The sequence below is a fragment of the Anoplophora glabripennis genome, unplaced genomic scaffold (genome assembly GCF_000390285.2).
Source record: "Anoplophora glabripennis isolate ALB-LARVAE unplaced genomic scaffold, Agla_2.0 scaffold41, whole genome shotgun sequence".
Taxonomy (NCBI): domain Eukaryota; kingdom Metazoa; phylum Arthropoda; class Insecta; order Coleoptera; family Cerambycidae; genus Anoplophora; species Anoplophora glabripennis.
In genome coordinates this window covers 1,469,911-1,487,569 of record NW_019416901.1, presented here as the reverse complement: position 1 = coordinate 1,487,569, position 17,659 = coordinate 1,469,911, and the positions used below count along the sequence as shown (strand labels likewise).

General features: G+C 34.4%; 5 protein-coding genes across 9 annotated transcripts in view; 3 read left to right on the top strand and 2 right to left on the bottom strand.

Moving 5' to 3' along the window:
* Positions 1 to 2,483: 2,483 nt before the first annotated feature.
* On the bottom strand, positions 2,484 to 7,138 carry LOC108917228 (poly(A) RNA polymerase gld-2 homolog A-like). The gene is made up of 6 exons (XM_018723722.2): positions 6,672 to 7,138; positions 6,415 to 6,580; positions 4,435 to 4,720; positions 3,821 to 3,989; positions 3,493 to 3,765; positions 2,484 to 3,442 (listed from the first exon to the last, which is right to left on the bottom strand). The coding sequence occupies exons 1-6, from the start codon at positions 7,084 to 7,086 to the stop codon at positions 2,985 to 2,987; spliced, it is 1,767 nt and encodes a 588-aa protein (XP_018579238.1). The 5' UTR covers positions 7,087 to 7,138; the 3' UTR covers positions 2,484 to 2,984.
* LOC108917231 (ER membrane protein complex subunit 3) lies at positions 4,874 to 6,075 on the top strand. Its single transcript, XM_018723726.2, has one exon. It carries the CDS (start codon positions 5,100 to 5,102, stop codon positions 5,832 to 5,834), a length of 735 nt encoding a protein of 244 aa, XP_018579242.1. The 5' UTR covers positions 4,874 to 5,099; the 3' UTR covers positions 5,835 to 6,075.
* Positions 7,139 to 8,298: 1,160 nt separating the features above from the next.
* On the top strand, positions 8,299 to 10,070 carry LOC108917229 (sialic acid synthase). Of its 3 annotated transcripts, none has more exons than XM_018723724.1 (5): positions 8,299 to 8,381; positions 8,673 to 8,834; positions 8,995 to 9,334; positions 9,391 to 9,617; positions 9,684 to 10,070. In XM_018723724.1, exons 2-5 carry the CDS (start codon positions 8,709 to 8,711, stop codon positions 10,038 to 10,040), a joined length of 1,050 nt encoding a protein of 349 aa, XP_018579240.1. In that variant the 5' UTR covers positions 8,299 to 8,381; positions 8,673 to 8,708; the 3' UTR covers positions 10,041 to 10,070. The 3 variants fall into 3 exon arrangements, with proteins under 3 accessions (XP_018579240.1, XP_018579241.1, XP_018579239.1); XM_018723725.2 differs by having other exon boundaries at positions 8,325 to 8,474; positions 9,391 to 9,512; XM_018723723.2 differs by having other exon boundaries at positions 8,328 to 8,474.
* Positions 10,000 to 10,871, bottom strand: LOC108917232 (probable U3 small nucleolar RNA-associated protein 11). Its single transcript, XM_018723727.2, has one exon. It carries the CDS (start codon positions 10,778 to 10,780, stop codon positions 10,073 to 10,075), a length of 708 nt encoding a protein of 235 aa, XP_018579243.1. The 5' UTR covers positions 10,781 to 10,871; the 3' UTR covers positions 10,000 to 10,072.
* Positions 10,872 to 11,525: 654 nt separating this feature from the next.
* Positions 11,526 to 17,659, top strand: part of LOC108917240 (arginine-glutamic acid dipeptide repeats protein) — an 8,330-nt gene continuing 2,196 nt past the window's right edge. For 2 of the 3 annotated variants that reach the window (XM_018723738.1, XM_018723740.1), the window contains exons 1-6: positions 11,526 to 11,751; positions 11,817 to 11,963; positions 12,024 to 13,321; positions 15,691 to 15,811; positions 16,541 to 16,733; positions 16,797 to 16,944. In XM_018723738.1, coding sequence (XP_018579254.1) covers positions 11,540 to 11,751; positions 11,817 to 11,963; positions 12,024 to 13,321; positions 15,691 to 15,811; positions 16,541 to 16,733; positions 16,797 to 16,944 — 2,119 coding nt within the window. In that variant the 5' untranslated portion in view covers positions 11,526 to 11,539. The remainder of the gene's footprint in view (positions 11,752 to 11,816; positions 11,964 to 12,023; positions 13,322 to 15,690; positions 15,812 to 16,540; positions 16,734 to 16,796; positions 16,945 to 17,659) is intronic. The other variant, XM_018723739.1, reaches the window with a different exon arrangement.

Below are 17,659 nucleotides of genomic sequence, written 5' to 3'. Positions count from 1 at the left end.
AGGAATCAAACTTTTTATGTGATTCGAACTTTTGATCACGATCAGATATTTAATATAACCTTAAAATTGTGGTGGTTTCTTTACTCAAATGTCAACATTAAACAAAATCCAGTTCTTTTCGAAATTAGATTCATATATCTAGTTCGTGTTTGTCTGATCCTGATTCAGTGATCATGATTCAAAGCTGAGAGCAAAAAGAAAACGGCTATTATCTTTAATTTTACATGTACCAACATCAAAATTTTTTGCGGGAATTATGTATATGCAACAAATAATTCCGCGTATACGCATACAACTTTCAATCCTGAAAAGTGTCCTCAGGACATATCCACTTTTCACATGTCCACGGCACATCTCTATTTATTATATGGCGGAATTTGTACTTTCAGTGGGCATAATCAGACAAATATGTGACTGATAATGAACCATTTATATAATTTTCGCAGAAATATGTAATTTGGAAACAAAATATACGGGTGCGATAACCAGAAATTCATGCAAAATGTGTCTGAATTTGAGAGGTTGATGGAAAAATAATTCGAGAGCGTTGTGACTGACAGGCTCTGCGAAGGCACCTAAACTTGAACACTGAACTTAAAACTAAATTGGACTCAAAAACTGAACTGCACTGGCGAATTCAGATACTGAATCCGACGGATTCAGAAACCAAACTGGCAAATATAAGATTTTGCTTGTATATTTATATTTTGCGCCATAAGGGTCTATGTAAAAAAAAATTGCGTCGTAAATGAACAATTTTCTAGAGGTTGGTCAGCGATTTTAACTTTGGACCAATGAAGGTGAACGGTCGGTCACACCCCTGACCAATGAGATTTCAGAATTTGGATATAGATAATACTTACAGATGTGTTCCGCGGGCTTAAGAGGGCTCTATAGAAAATAGACAACTAGCAATACATTTTTATAGATTTTATTACACAGCTTGGCTAAATGTAAATTAATGGACAAATAACATACTTTACTCTAATCTATTTTCTATAAAATGGACTTTGAAACTCAAATTACTTTTTGTTGTAAAGAAATTTGTAGTTTGAATCATAAATTACAAATTTCTTTACATCAAAAAGTAATTTGTTTCAAACCAACTCCATTTTAAAGAAAATCTGTGTTAAAATGGGGGAAAGTCTGTTATTTCTGCATTAATTCATATTTACACAAACTGTGTAATAAAAAATTTATAGTGTATTGCTGGTTTCCTATCTACAGCTTAAACGTAATCCTGCAGTTACTCACCCCAAGTTTTTTCCTACAGACATTTATTTCTTTGGTGGAAGAAAACGCAAATGTTATTGGAGAAATACAATGATTTATTTATTCACTTTATTCAATAATAAATTTTTACAATGTTCACAAACAGCCGACGGAGTCGAATTAAAAAATAAACTCCATCGGCCTTACAAAAAGAGAAACGGAACAATTGAACTTACTCTATGAATTTAAGTATGAAACGTTTAAGTGTTACATCTTTTTAAAGACTGTCGCTGAAAGAGTTTCAACAGTGCTGAAAAAAATGTATTTTTCCGCAGTCTAAAGAACAACAAAGAAAATCGCAATAATATATGTTCATAAGTTATTTATTGTTTACGATTATTGTATTCGACTTTAATATTGTCTAATAATTTACAATAGATTTAGAATAGACACTATAATTATATAACTTTTTTTATTTTTTGGCACGTAGTGATTATTTTACGCGAGTTTTAGGGCCACGATTTTTGCCGCTTGGCATGCAAAAATATTTGTGTGAACGTGAACATCTTTTTGCTTCCAGCAGCGCAGCGACAAAAACGTGAGCCCCATCACCTATATGAGATCAAATATATATTAAAATCACAATATCAGATGTCTATAAATAATATCAATTCGTGAGAATTTCCATTAAAAACAACTTGAAAATATAAAGTTCGCTGGTAATAATTATTAAAGAGAAAACACCAAGAAATTGTATACACTACCACTCACAAAACATGCAACGACAATTTAATTATATGATCTTCATTTTAACAAAAACAATTAACGTTCTATATCGTTGCTATATGTTCAATTATTATCGGGCGTTACACCCATTACGTGATATGTATCATTTACATTTTTACGAATCCCGATGGACCCGTAAAGTTAAGCGTACTATCGTAGCTTATACTTACAAACGAAACTCGGACAAAACAATTAATCTAACTAATACTGTTTTTTCGGCAACAGCGAGTTTTTATAAATGTTTCGACGTTGCCATTTTTCCCAATTTTTGTATTTTTTTGTGTTATTCATATACATATTAAAATAGAGAAAACTGACCACATTCTCATTTACAAGCTCAATGAAAAAAAATTACAAAAATATTGGATTTCTTATTTTAATATATACTTCGTATTTTTCTATGGCTGCATCGCAGGAACCGTATTAATTAAAGTATCGCTTAAATAATTGCAAATTATTCGCTCAGTGTACCGCACTTGAAAAAAAAATATTCAGTACACATCCGTACAAATTAAATTATGCAGCCACGTTTATTTATTGTACATAATTTTAATTTCTCATGTACTAACATGTCCGATACCCTCAAATTTTAATTTACGAGAATAAGTGTAAGAGCTAAAGGACTTCCAAGGAGCAAAATCCTGAAACGTTTACATCAACGATAACCGATGAAGGTGGTGGGATGTTAATGCATGAGAAACGCACAAACGAACAAAATGCCATGGTCAATCTGAACACAAAAAGAACGAACACAAACTACAACGATTCTTCCATCCAACCTAAATATACCATCGCGGGCATTCCCCATTTTCTATTTCGAGACCATGTAATAAAAAAATATTAAAAACCACTTATACTAATAAAGAGTGTATAAAAAGTTGTTTTATATTTTGTATATGCTCCTTATTCTAGATGGAATGTACGTTCATCCGCCGTTTAACCTAAAAGTAAGAATCCTCCCATTCACTTACCGTTATTGCACTACATCATCTTTGGTTCTGATTCAAGCTCACCGGCAGAATGTTATTAAGCATTTTAGTTCTGAGCAGCTCCTGATACGAACAGGATATAATTTCTTTTATGTGCCTGAAAGTTTCCACGTCAAACACCGATCTAGCCGTGTTCGTGAAATCAAAAGGCTCCTCGATGCACAGGTACTTCCACTGGTGGGGATCGTTCTTGGGGGCCTTCGTGTAGCGACATTCGTCGATGGGCAGCCTGCAGCCGGCACGGACAGAGATGGCGTACTGATTGTAGTTGAACATCGAGTAATACTGAAAGAACCCGATCAGTAGCTCTCCCAAGCATATCCTGTTGTCCGACTTGAAGTTTTTTATGCTGGCTATTTCCTCTTGAACATCCATGGTGTGGTTAACGTTGTCCGAATTGAACTTTTCCGGTACTAGGCCGTGTAGGCAAGGCAATACGGGTGGTGTTACGCCACCTAAGAAACGAGGAATATAGTGAACGTACTTTTTAATTCAATTAACTCACATTGTAAGTAATGTATAACCATAAGCGCCCAAGAATAACTGGAAACTGTCATGTTTTTTGCATCGTTGATGTGGTTGGCTTGCGCCCAGAGCTTCACGATGATGACTAAGGGGCGGACCCTCCAGTCTAGACGGGCGTAAGAATGCAGGAGATGGGTGTTACGTATTCCCACGGAATTGTTACAGTTAAGGTCGATCTCGAAACCGGTTTCTTTGTCCTTGAATTTTAGGATCGGCACCTTTGCTAAAATAAGTTCTGGGACATCCGTTAAACCTACAACACTTTCTCGATGCATTGTTGATTTTAACGATTTTACAAAAAAAATTACCATATTTTATCAAGAGGTGTCTAATGGAATTCAAGTGATGCAAAGAGTCTAGTCTGGGATCGTTAGTGCAGGGTTTCGTTAACAAACACATATCTATGTCACTGCTCTCTAATCCAAAGCCCGACATGGTCGACCCAACCATAAAGAGTCCATAACTACTTAAACACTTCTAAAAAAGAAAATTAAGTACCACCGTTAATATATTCGCCAAAATAACAGAAGTAGTGACATCTATTATGTTAATTTAAAGTCACTTTTGTAGGGATAACATTTAGTTTTGTATTTCTTATTATATTTCTTAGTCAATATATTTTTTAACTGTACAAGTCAAAGGAGAGAAAAATAATAAATCAATCAAAGAATATAAAATACAGTAACAGAGGAATGTGACATGCAAAACACGTTCCCGATATTCAAATTTATGATTTTCGAGTGAGAACAGTGCCATCTCTTGGTTGCTTTATTTTCATCAATACCAAAATTGGATTGTTTGCCTTGACACAAATCAATAGCATTTTTGTACACTTTAAAAATACATAATTTTTACTTAAAAACAGATCTTACAAATTCATTAGAAAACAATTAATACATAAAATCTCCTTTATTTAACTTACCCTTATGTACAAAAAAATATTTTTCCACAGGCTAATCTTACACTCGTAAGTTTTCTCTTTCTGAGCCTTACTACTAAACACGTCCCAAATGGCCTGATTTAATTGGTCCCAGGGTCCGCCATTCAACAATTCAGGTGGGTTGGGATTAATTCTCATCAGTTCGGATCGGGACTTGAACCTTTCCACTAATCCGTGAGCTCGCCTGACCATAATGTCCATTCCGTTCTTGTTGTGGCCATTGTACGAGTGATGATTATGTTTCTGGCGCGCTGTGTTGTTACTGCCGCTATTGTTTGCAAAATATCTAAATAATTATTCACTTTAAAAATTAGCTATTTAAATAGTGGTTAGTAGAATTGGTCCGATTGTTTCCGCTAGTAGTCTTTCTGTATAACAACACTTATAACATGTTGATCTTTGTAGAAGAGGAAGAAGAGTTCTTCTTGTCGAACGTCAAATTTTGACGTCCGACAATTTGACAGAAGCTGACAGTATTGATTATTCATTATAAGTTTTTTTAGCTTGTAGCAGATTTTAACAATTTAATTACAGTGCAAAACAATAGTACATACAACATAACACTATGGAATAATTGAAATCCGAAAAGTACCGTTACTGTAGAATACTAATTGAGGTTAGATCTGATAACAAGAACTTGCTTCAAAATGACTGCAGATTTGATAGTAGATCCTCAAATAAGATTTTGGGTGTTCTTACCGATAGTGATAATAACGTTCTTGGTGGGGATCTTAAGACATTACGTATCGATTTTACTGTCTAGTCAAAAGAAGGTGGAGATACAACAACTAGCAGATTCTCAGCTAATATTAAGAGCAAGGGCTCTGCGTGAAAACTCTGGGTATATCCCGAAAAATTCCTTTTTGATAAGGAGACAAGCCTTTAATAAAGAAGATGGATATTTGATGCAAAAACGTCCTCCGGTCACTCAGAACATGATGACAGATCCATCAATGATGACGGACATGCTGAAAGGCAATTTAACAAACGTATTGCCCATGATAATCATAGGGGGTTGGATAAATTGGATGTTCTCTGGATTTATCACCACAAAGGTACCCTTCCCTTTGACTTTGCGATTTAAATCTATGCTTCAAAGGGGGATCGAGTTGTCTCATTTAGATGCTAGTTGGGTATCGTCGGCGTCTTGGTATTTCTTGAACGTTTTTGGATTAAGGAGCATTTACACTTTGGTTTTGGGTGAGAATAATGCAGCGGATCAAAGCAGACAGATGCAGGAACAAATGCAAATGACGGGGGCAGCATCGGTTATGCCCGCTGATCCCAAAGTACCATTTAAGGCTGAGTGGGAAGCTTTGGAAATCGTTGAACATCAATGGAAATTAACAGATGTAGAAAAAGAATTCTTACAAGATGAATAAATTTTAATATATGTATAATTTTATACTTAATTGAATTGGACAAATTGTCCTTGTTATAATTAAAATTGTTGTTATTTTAATTCCTTTAATAGATATGTTATAATTGTTATATGATTAAGTAATTTAATTGTATTTTAATTCCATATGTAATATTGCCTGTTTTGTTTGGCATTAATTGATAATTGATAAAATATAAAAAGAGAAAATTTAAATAAACTAAATTACTGTATTAATACGTAAATGTACCCACAATTAAATAAAAACTTATTCTCACACAAACATGTAATCCACTCACTACACCTGCTCATGATAATTATTACGAAATTATTGGAATTTTTCTTCATGCGACTGACATGTCTATCGAGTTAGTTTTCTCATGTTAAGACCTTTTCAGTTAGAAAAATAGCTTGGTTTCAAATAAAATTGTGCAAATGGATTACAAAACAACATCCCAAACAATATAAATCAATTCTGTTAGAATTAAAAAAAAATGTGACATGCATAAAAGTATTGTCTATTTCTATAATAATTAGATGTAAAAAAAAAAATATATAAAGAGGACATCACACAACAACGTTACCTATTTTTGTTGAAATTTCCATTACTATGACTATTGTGTTGTGCGCTAGACGAGTACTGAATATTAGAATGAAAAACGTTGGGCGAACTCTGACTGTATTTACCAAACATGATAGTTTGGTCACTTAATCTATTCATTCCATTTCTTGAATTGTTAAATCTTACCCCTTAAACACAAGTCAGACACGTGCAAGAAGAATATCGAAACCTGCTTTCAAAAATGCATATTTGTAACGGAAAATTAATAATTTTACTTACCGTAACTGTCAGGTGGAGTGCCCCTAGAAGAGTAAGTGGTGCAACTCTCGTCACTATCATACCCCTTTGGAGATATAGGTCTATAACTATCTCTCTGTCTCGTATTGTCTCTAGGTTGGTACCTCTTTATAACGTTATTATTATTATTATAATTGACGATTTTGTGAGGTGGTGGAGGCATCATGTTTAATGGCAACTTAACCAGCTGGGTAACGTTTTGGTTAATCATCTCTACATTATTCACACAATCGGGCTTACAGTTATTTACTTTATTATTTATCGTGTTCAAGTCATCTTTTTCCGAGCTGTTATACTGATTCACTGAATAACCGTTCTGAGAAAGTATATCGAAGAACATGGTTTCATGGAACATGTTAATATTATTAGCTGCCATAATTTGCGAGTCCAGCTCCATTCTTTCAGGTGAATAGCTAAGCAGTGACTTTATTATCAGTAACAATTTTATTGTAACAGGCAAATCTCCTTAGTATACACAAAATATATTCACTCTTTACTAAAATATCTACAAAAAACACCACAGTTTAGGTTAGAAAAGAACATTCCGTTATTTAAGGACAAATAACGTTAAGGGGATCACTGCTTATCGCCTTACCATGATAACTTTTTATTTTGGACAAATCGGGCTTATGACCTTTTTAGGCAATTATATGAAAAAAACAATGACAGTTTCTCATTCCTCAACTACTACATCTATAAAAAAAAAAAGTCAAGTTGAACCGCCAAATGCGGTTGCGCTTATTTTTTTGTTGTTGCCAACATTGCCAAAATAAGTTACTAGGATTTGAAATTCGATATAGCCTCAGAAAATTTATTATAAGAAGGCATTTCTCATATGTTTATGTTTACACCCGAGTGTGAACAATTTCCCAGATTAATAAGGAGGAATGGAGTGTTAAAAATAGAGCCCATTGGGCATCTCACTTTATTTTTTTATATAACGGTGCGATTCAGTTATTCATGAATAAAGGCGGCTTTAAAATTATTATCACTAATTTCCACAACCCACAGATAAACTAGAAGTATATATATGTACATAACTTATTCAAGAATTCACAGTTATTGAGATAAATTTGATACCAATGATTAACAATAAAAATGTCAGTCATCAATAAGTATATCAAATATCATCGATTCATCAATAATTGAATACAGAAAGAAAGTGCGGCAAGGAATTTCCGTTTGAATCCATTATATTTTTTATAATCGAATAGCAACATTTCAAATAAGACATATTTAGTTAAATTGTCATAATTTGACGTCAGTATAAGCCCTTTTCTTTTACTCATGATTTCGGAATCATAACGTGTTACGATCCGATGGAAACCAATCAGATTGCTAGATTTCGGATCATAATGCGTTATGATTCCGAAATCATGAGTAAAAGAAAACAGCAATAATCTTCCCTTAAGTGGTGTATCAGTATCAATGAATCACCCTGTATATTCAAATGAAATATTTCGTCGTTTGTTTTCTGTAACTGAATGTAGTCAGCAAATTGTTCTCTATAAATTAATTGAAAATTCCAAAAGTTCCCGTTAATAATTCCAAATACCGTTATTAAACCAATCGGCATACTACCAGAATTGGTTCATCTAGTTTTATTCCATGAATCCATGGCCATACCCATTTCTGTTCACGATCACGACCGTTGATAAAAATGTATCGATGAGTCGTCCAGCAGACATATAAGTACGCAAAAAGTAGTCCTAAATTCTAAATTGAACTATAAATTTAAATGACGTTATTTTAATTAGCCGCCTTGATCGATACCTAAGATAAGTCGTAAGTTGATGTAGATTTGCAGTTTTTAAATCAACTCTTAACTGCACAATATGCACAGACCAAATTTAATTTAGAGCACATGATTAAAACGGGAAGCTATTATGTTTAATATTTACTTAGATAAGCTCACAAAAAACACCGCCACTTGCCTCAGGCTTATTAAATAATTTACGTTCAGTAATAGCTTCTTTGTTACAGCCTTCAACTTGAGGTAGAGCTTGACTACATTTTAAAATGTTTAAATTCAAAGAGCTATGTTTACCTGCAAATTTCGATCAACAAACTTTTATTATTGCTGAAATAGGGCAAAATCACCAAGGGGACATTAACACCGCAAAAAAATTAATAGAAGTCGCGAAGGTGAGCGAATTTCACTACAATCTTCTTTTTATTTACTTATTCTTCTGTATCTATAAAATATTTTCTTTATTAAATGAAATATATACGAATTTTATAGCTAAAAATCTGTTTTAGTTAATTTAATGAGTAATTTAACACTGACTTGTTCATTGGCTTCTAGAATTGTGGCGCAGACTGTGTGAAATTCCAAAAAACCGATCTAGAAGAAAAATTTAATGCGAGAGCATTAGAGAGGCCATATGTGTCTCCAAATTCTTTTGGTGAAACTTACGGAGAGCACAAAGCTTTTTTAGAATTCAGCGAAACAGAATTTATTATTCTACAAAAGTATGCTAACGAGCTCGATATTATTTTCGCAGCTTCCGCTATGGATGCACATTCCTTAAAGTTTTTGGCCGAAATTAATGTGCCGTTTATAAAAATCGGTTCGGGCGATGCTAATAATTATTTGCTTATAGAAAAAGCAGCAAAAACTGATATCCCGCTGATCATATCCACAGGTAATTTTTTATAGTATAAAGTATTTTGATAACAATGTTAAAAAAAACATTTCTAGGTATGCAAACAATAGAAGCAGTTAGAAAAATTTATAAAATCGTGTCGAAATATCACAAAAACTTTGCTCTACTACATTGTGTATCTGCTTACCCAACACCTTACGAGGACATAAATTTACAGGTCATCAATTTATTTAAAGAAGAATTTCCAGATGTAGCTATTGGTTATTCGGGGCATGAGTTAGGCACACATATCACGGTCGCAGCTGTGGCCATGGGTTGCAAGGTAACACGAATTAAATTCTTGCATTTATCGACCGACTGATCAGCCTTTAATTTTCAATTCTTACAGATTGTTGAGAAACACATAACTCTAAACAAGGGTCAAAAAGGATCTGATCACAAATGTTCCTTGGAACCACATGAATTTAAAGAAATGGTCGAGAAAATCAGGACCCTTGAGGCGGCTATGGGTAGGCCCATAAAGGTCATGCAAAATTCTGAACTGCCGTGTTATGAAAAACTGGGGAAAACGTTAGTGTACACTAGAGATTTACCCAAAGGCCATCAGTTACATGCTAACGACTTAAACATAAAAGTTGCTGAACCCAAAGGCATAGATGGAGCCAAATTTGATGACGTTATAGGAAAGATTTTAATTACTGAAGTGGAAAAAGATGATTCTGTATTAACACAACATTTAAATTAACATTTTTAAAACATAAAACTTGAATAAGTATTTTACTTTTTTCTTTCGTATTTCCACACATACACTGGAGCACGATCCTTGGTACCTTTCTTGACTTTTTTAGGGGGTAGAATGCTCTTTTTATTCTCTACAGCCTTAGAAATTTCAATTTTTTGTTGTATTATTGATAATTCTCGTTCCCTATTTATTCTGTTTCCTAGTTCTTTATAAAGATTTTTGCTTTTCTGTGCTGATTTAACTAATGTATCAACATCTATATCCGGCAACTCTTTCTCTGCTAGAAACTGCAATTTTCTTTGTTCTGATTCTTCTTTCTTCCTTTTATCAAAAAATATATGTTTATTCTTGGGTTGCAATTCAACACTAGAAAGGGATAACTGCGCCTGTAATTTCTCAATTTTCTTAAGTTCTTGTGTGCGTTTTGTAGTTATATACTTTAAATCTTGAGTTCGCATCAGCTGAATTTGTGCTGGTGTATCTTCAGGTTCGGTTTCTTTCTCAAAATGCGTTCCATTTTCAGTTTTCGAGTTTATCATGTGGTGGTAAAATTCGTCAGGGTTCTTATTTAAAGCTCTTTTGCGTAAAAGCTTCAACGTAGCCTTCTTTTCATTGTAATCTTTTGCTCGTAAGACGTAATCCTTTTTCTTTTCTAAAATACCCAAATGTTTCCTCTCTTCCGGTTGGTGCCGTTCTCTATGAGTCTTTTGATGCGCTTTGGCTGCTTTTTTCCACACAGACATTTTTACGCTTAACCGTTTTATCCTTTTTTTTCACAAACCTGTTTTACTGATTTGAGTTGAATATAACCTCAATTAATAACTCTTCTTCTGCTTTTTACGGTTAGCGTAGAATATAGAATACAGAGATAACTACGTTCCTTTGTCAAATGACCTTGAAAATGTGAGCACCTATCGGCTGTGGATTGTTCACCAAATAAAGTCCATTTTTTAAAAAGTGCTTACAGCTGAATTTCACGTATTCGCAAATTCGCATTAGATATTTGAAAGGAGTACGGTAAATAGAAAAAATCGTAGCAAAGTGTCTATAAGCTTTTTCAATGAACTTGCCAAAAAATTAAGATTATCTGTGGCCTGAGGCTGAAATTATGTGTCTCTTGGTCCAAATTCACTCCGCACTAATCACCTAAACTTTTGAACTTCTTCTAAATGTAACCTAATTTAGAATTTTATTATTGTATATACTATAAGGGCCAAATAATTAAAAAATATTAAATATGCACTATGCAGTTGCAGTACCAGTGGTATGTTGATCTGCACATTTGAAATAACCTTATTGCTCTTAAGCCAAAACGAATGGAAATTGTGGAAAGTGCTTAATTTTAAAATGGCGCTGTTATTTCGATTGTCATCGAGAACAGAAAATATTTTTTCTTGATTAGTTCTAATTCTAATTAATTGAAATTATGTGATATAATATCGCGTGATGTAGTAAATAAGTAGTATCACTTTTTATAGTATTAGCAAACGTAACATATCGAAATGTCGAAAAGACCTGTGTTGGATCCTTTTCAACCAAAAATTACAAGGAATGATCGATTTGCTCAAATGTCCCATCAAGAAAAAGTCATTGAGCAGAAGAAACGCGAAATTCAAGCAAAACTGGAAGCTAAAGAGAAAGAAAAAACAGCCAAAGTAGATAATAATAGTAAATCGAAAAATGAAATGTCAAAAAATAAAGATTCTATAAAAAGGTTTGTGAAACATGTAGAAATGTACAAATAGAGCTGCTTTATATTAATGTGGTAATGCATTTCAGCCCGACGTCTCAAAAAGATGTCAAAAACATATTTTCTAATGATGGTACATTTCTCGATCAGTTCAAGCAATTGAAGGATGCTAAGAAATTTGACGCAAAATTAAAATCATTCAACAAGTTTAGAGATCATGGTGATAAAAGTTATAAGTATGATATAAGCTTAAAAAAAAGTAAGATGCTGGATTAATGTAAGTATTTATGTTTCAGTGAAGAAAGAGGCAAATCGAATAGATGGACACCCCGCCGTCGCTCACCTTCACCTAAACTCCAGAAACGTGTTTCTCGTTTCTCTTCTGATAAAGTCCCAAATTTTGAACCCAAAATCACTATAAACACTTCTTTCAGTACCTCCATGACTCAAAACTTCGAGGCTCAACCTGTAACCCCTCAAAATGTTACTGGCCAACCACTGTTAAAGAACATAGTATCTACAATTGCTTATCCTAGCATACCACAACAAACCGCTGTCAGCGAAACCGTCATAACGGCCCCTCCAGTGCTTTTAAATGTCCCTCCCCCTCAAATCGTACAGGAACAGATCAGCAATACGTTAGTTTTAACCCCCATTCCTCCTGCTCAGAATGTATTGGTGTCTACGCCTCTGCAGAATCCGATTTTAACTACGGTTACTTTACCACCATCTCTAGTTACGACTAATATTCCTATTTCTGCCGTCTCGGCCCCACCGGCCTTGCCAGTGCCGCCTCCCGTTTTACCGACTGTCGAATTGGCTTCTATCCCGCCACCGAACCCTATTCAAGTTCAGAATATTCCGCAACCGGAACCGATAAACACACTAAACATCCCTCATCCCGCACCTATACAAGTTCAGAACATTCCCACACCTAGTTCGATTCAGTTGAATGAAATCCCTAACCCAAAACCTTTGGATTTACTAGCGATTCCCCCTCCTAACGAAGATAAAAACATGTCAGATCCTGATTTTATTAAAAATATCCCCCCTCCGAATAAGTCCATACCGCCTCCCCAAATAACAGAAAATCAGGGATTAAATGCTATAACTTGCTTACCTCCGAATCTGATGCCGCCTTCGCAAGCCATAGCGCAACCTACTTTGGCCGCCACAAGCACCCAAAGTATTTTGGTGCATACCGTTCCACCACCCAGTCAGATTCAGGCCTTGCAAAACATCCAACCTGCTCCGTCTAATCAGATCTTGCAGACGCAAGCCACTTTTTCCTCGGTTACTGTCGCTTTGCCTGTGGGAGTCGTGCAAGTGTCCACCACACCCACGATAGCAAATACAATTCCCTCGTTGATGGCACAACCTATTTTACCGCCGCCTGGGATGGGAGTTGGCGTAAACATAAATTGCCCTCCTCCCGCCATGCACGTTCAGAGTTCAGCGAATGGTTTGCAAAATCCTCCGCCTGCTTTCGTTACTCAGCCACCCTCCCTGACAAGTCAGATGCCTCCGATGAACGTGCCGCCTCCAACCAACGTGCAGCTGCTGAGTAATGTCGGCTTTAAGGACTTGAATGCAGGTAATTGTTGTGTTTTATTGGTTTTTTGTGAAGGTAAATGTAATGGGGGTAAATTTGGTTAAAAAAAAAATGGCAACGTTTATGTTTTCATAATTTTTAATGTGAAATTTTTTTTATTGAAATATTAAAATTTTTGGTTTGTTTGTTTTCATGAACAATTTTAATGAAAAAAATTAAAATTAAATAAAATTGGAAACTGCAACTCTATTTTCTATACATATTTTTCAAAATTATACTCTCGATCAGAGCGAAAGAGCTGCTTTAAGTAAAATAAACAACTTTTTAAAAAAGTAACATGTAATATTTAAGTACCCTTATAAATCGAGTTGTAATATTGGCGGCATTATTTCTGTATTTTTTTTTATACGATTCGAAAACATTGTTTCTACTAATAACAGATATTCCCTGTCACAACTAAAAATTTCAGGCACATTTTTAGGCTCTCCGTGCAGACTCACAGTAAAATATTTTTTTATCATAAACAGGGATGACTTACAATTCCAATACGAACATTTCGGCTTTATTTCGAAGAAAATTAAACTCAATAATAATAATACGTTTAATTTTAATTATTACCGTCGTGAATTGTGTTAGTTTCACTGTCTCTTTTTTATTATATGCAAATACAAGGTGTAACACAAAAACATGTCAAAAATGAAGGAGCTTTACCTGATAAACTTGTTTTTTTATACAGGCCGTTACAAGTTGGCTTATCACCACAGCTATTTCGGAAACGGTAAAAGATATGAAGTAGATTAAATAGGGGCAAGGTTGCAAAATCAGGGGACCAACATTTTGCCTCGAAAAAATCAAGGCTAACATGATTAGTTTTCGAAACATTTAAAAACAACCGATTTTTTGGAAATCCATTTTTGTTTCATTTCAGCCTTGTTTGAGGTATGGCAACTTTTTGCCCTATATCGAATGGTGTAATCAATTTTTATATGTGACGTTTCGTCTCTCCAGTACCATCATCAACTTAATTTTTTTAGATTCAGACGGTTTGTTTCGAAAAATTCATCTTCAGTGTATTACGTTCCAAATTTATCTAAATTTTTTATTTAGATTTCTTTGTTTATTGAATTATCACACACTATAAGTGTCGTTAGACCCTGTGACATCCATCTAGTTATTTAAACTATTACCACCATGCTTTACAAAATTAAAACATTATTTCAATTTAAATTTTATTATGACAAATTAATTCTTAAAAATGCATATGAACAACCGAAACGCCAACTGAATATTATTCTTTAAAAAATTTCAGTAAACGTTCAAAAGCATTTTCATTTTGGCAAAGGTTGAAAATGAAGGTCAGCGTAATATTATCAGAATTTAAATATTTCTGTAACGGCAACTGCGAAAGATGTATTTGTATGAATATCCAGGAAAAAATAGATCGGAATTTGTTTGAATTTTGAACACCCGAGAAGCCTAGAAATTACTATGGACACGGGAATAAAACTCTAATAATGTTTTATTTTAATGTGTGGTGGTAATAGTTTAAATAACTAGATGGATTTCACAGGGTCTAACGACACTTGCAGTGTACGATAATTCAATAAACAAAGAAGTCTAAATAAAAAATTTGGATAAATTTGGAACGTATACACTGAAGATGAATTTTTCGAGACAAAACGTCTGAATCTGGTTCGGGCCAAGGCAGTACAGTATTGGGGGTCATGAAGGTTTGCAAAAAATGTAATAAAATTTGTTAGCGTCATATTTAAAAAAATTAAGTTGATGATGGTCTTGGAGAAACGAAACGTTACATATAAAAATTGATTACGCCAATCGATAGAGGGCAAAAAGTGGCCATGAGAAAGTATTCTTCTTTTTTCAATATCGCCTCAAACAAGGCTGAAATGAAACAAGAACGGATTTCCAAAATTTCGTTTTTTTTTCAAATATTTCGAAAACTTGAGTTGTTAGCCTTGATTTTTTGGGGGCATAGTCGTTTCCCTGATTATGCAACTTTGTCCCCGTTTAAGCTACATAAAGATATTACAGGAAACAGCGGCACTATTCGTGCTTTCATCGTACCTACAGATTAGCAGGTCACTCTCTGCCAGTAGGCATTGAGAAGTGTTGACAATTAAAATACTTTGTAGGTTCCTTCTTTTTCAACATGCCATTGTGTTCCTGTATGTATACTAAAAATTATAATTTTTTAACATGTCCGACTAAATTAAAAAATTAAAGAAAGTAACGTTATTTTAAAATATTTTTTGCTTTGCCCAATGATCGAATTATCGGGTTGTGAGGGCAGGTAAAGGCGTGGCGCATCAGTCGTTTGATTTTCTTCTTGTGGAAAAGCCCTCGAGTCATCCCTGTGCTTGTACAGGGCTTTTTAGTGATGTGTTGTGAAGTTTTCCCCCCAGGTTCCCCAGATTACGAGGCGATGGCGTCCCTGGGACGCATGGTGGCCGAGTGTGGGCAGGGTATCGAGGACATCGTTAGACAACGAAAAAACCAAGATCCCAGTTTGTGGTATGCAGGGATAGACTGCGACATATATAAAATCAGATTAAGTCCAAGGCTATCAAGTAAAACTAGTAAAAGAGGCACTGCTTTTATTAATAAAGTTTCCGATTTTTAAGATACCACAGCATCTGTACGCTCTAGAGGTAGATAACAGTTTAAAAAGTTCCCGAGACAAACGGTTTTGTCGTAGTTGGTAAAAGCGTATTTGGATTTGTTAAAAACTATTTCTAGAGCAAGAAAACCGCAAAAACGAAGTTTGTATTGTTTTGTAAATGAGTCGGTATCGTTTTAAAACTCTACAAACTTTTTTTGGTAACTAATTCAGATGGAAAAAAAAGTACAAGTCAAAATAAATAATAATTTTTTTAATGTGCATGGCAGGGTGTTTCAATTTTCCCTGTACATAAGGCTACTACAGATTATTGCGGTCAAAATATGTTTAAAGCATCACAGTTGACAAAAAATTATTTTAAAAGGGTTTTTAAAATTTTGGCCTTTAGAATCTGTAGCAAAAAAGTAAATTAGTATTAATTCAAAACTCCATCCGTACTAGTTAAATTTCATAACCCCCAATTGGAGCTTCTCATTTTTTTTGTACAAAATTTGAAACAAAATTTGAAAAATATATGATAAAAGCAAAGCCTGCCTTATTTAGAAAAGGGACTTGATCTCAATAAAATAAACCGTAAAATTTTTACCGGATTAATTTTTGGAACGGTTTTCGAATGTTCATAGGTTCCTATTTCATAAAGAATCGGCGGCTTATCGACAGTATCACGGGCTCGTCCAGCAATTTAAGAAAGAGGTAGAGGATAAGAGAATGGCGGAAACCAAAGAATTCATTGCAAAACCCGAGGATATATACGAACCCGAAATGGCGTTAGAAGAAACCGACAGGGTGATGGTGAAAACTGAGATTAAACAGGAGGTACGGAAAAAGCAAAACACGATTTTTATTGTCGGGTAACGCGAAATACTGTCCTTTTTTCAGGAAGAATCATGCGAAGGGTCCGAGAAAAAAAGGAAACGAAAAAGCAGGTGGGGCGATAAGGAATGTAACGTTCCCCCGCCCACGGTTGTGTTTAATCAAGCCTCCTGTGTCAGTCCGGTTCTTCCCGTTATGCCACAACCGCAAATCAGTGAGTAACTTCACAAATTTATTGTCTCTCTATTTTTTAGATATTTTGCCACTATAAATTTTAAAAATATATTAAGTCGGTTTAGAATTGTTTCTTTCTGCATTAAAAACGTAATACACTGTTAGTGGAATCAAGATAGATTTTGACTTCGCGAATATTACGGAAAGAGAACTTTTTATTTTTCGCTTTGTAAAGTTGTCATAAACAACATATAAAAAGTTACCAACTGTAGAGTGTAAGCTAAATTATTTATTTAACAAATTAGTTGCAAAATTACAGTTTTTGCAAAATATATACAAAAATGTAATTTTCTAAAAAAAAATTAGCTGCACCAATCGAAAAAACGAAATTTTACATAAAAAATGTTATACATTTCGGTCCGTCTTACTCACTTTCTACGAACTAACACAAATGTTGTCTTGCTTCACCATAACACAAATGCTTCACCATAAATTAAAACGATATCCATCAACTCCGAGTTGCTATACACACAAACCATTTTTGACACTAACTACTAAAAAAATATTGCAAACACCACAGATAACAGGTAAACACTCTCGCAGCGACGATTGCAAAAGCGGATTTCAGTATTCGGAGTCGCTGAGGCCACGTGGCTCTCCACGCGTATTGCGAATGACGCTAGAGACTACAGTTGTCCAGCTATGTAGTCGTTGAATGTACTATAACTTCAATAATTTTTTTCTCGGAAACTATA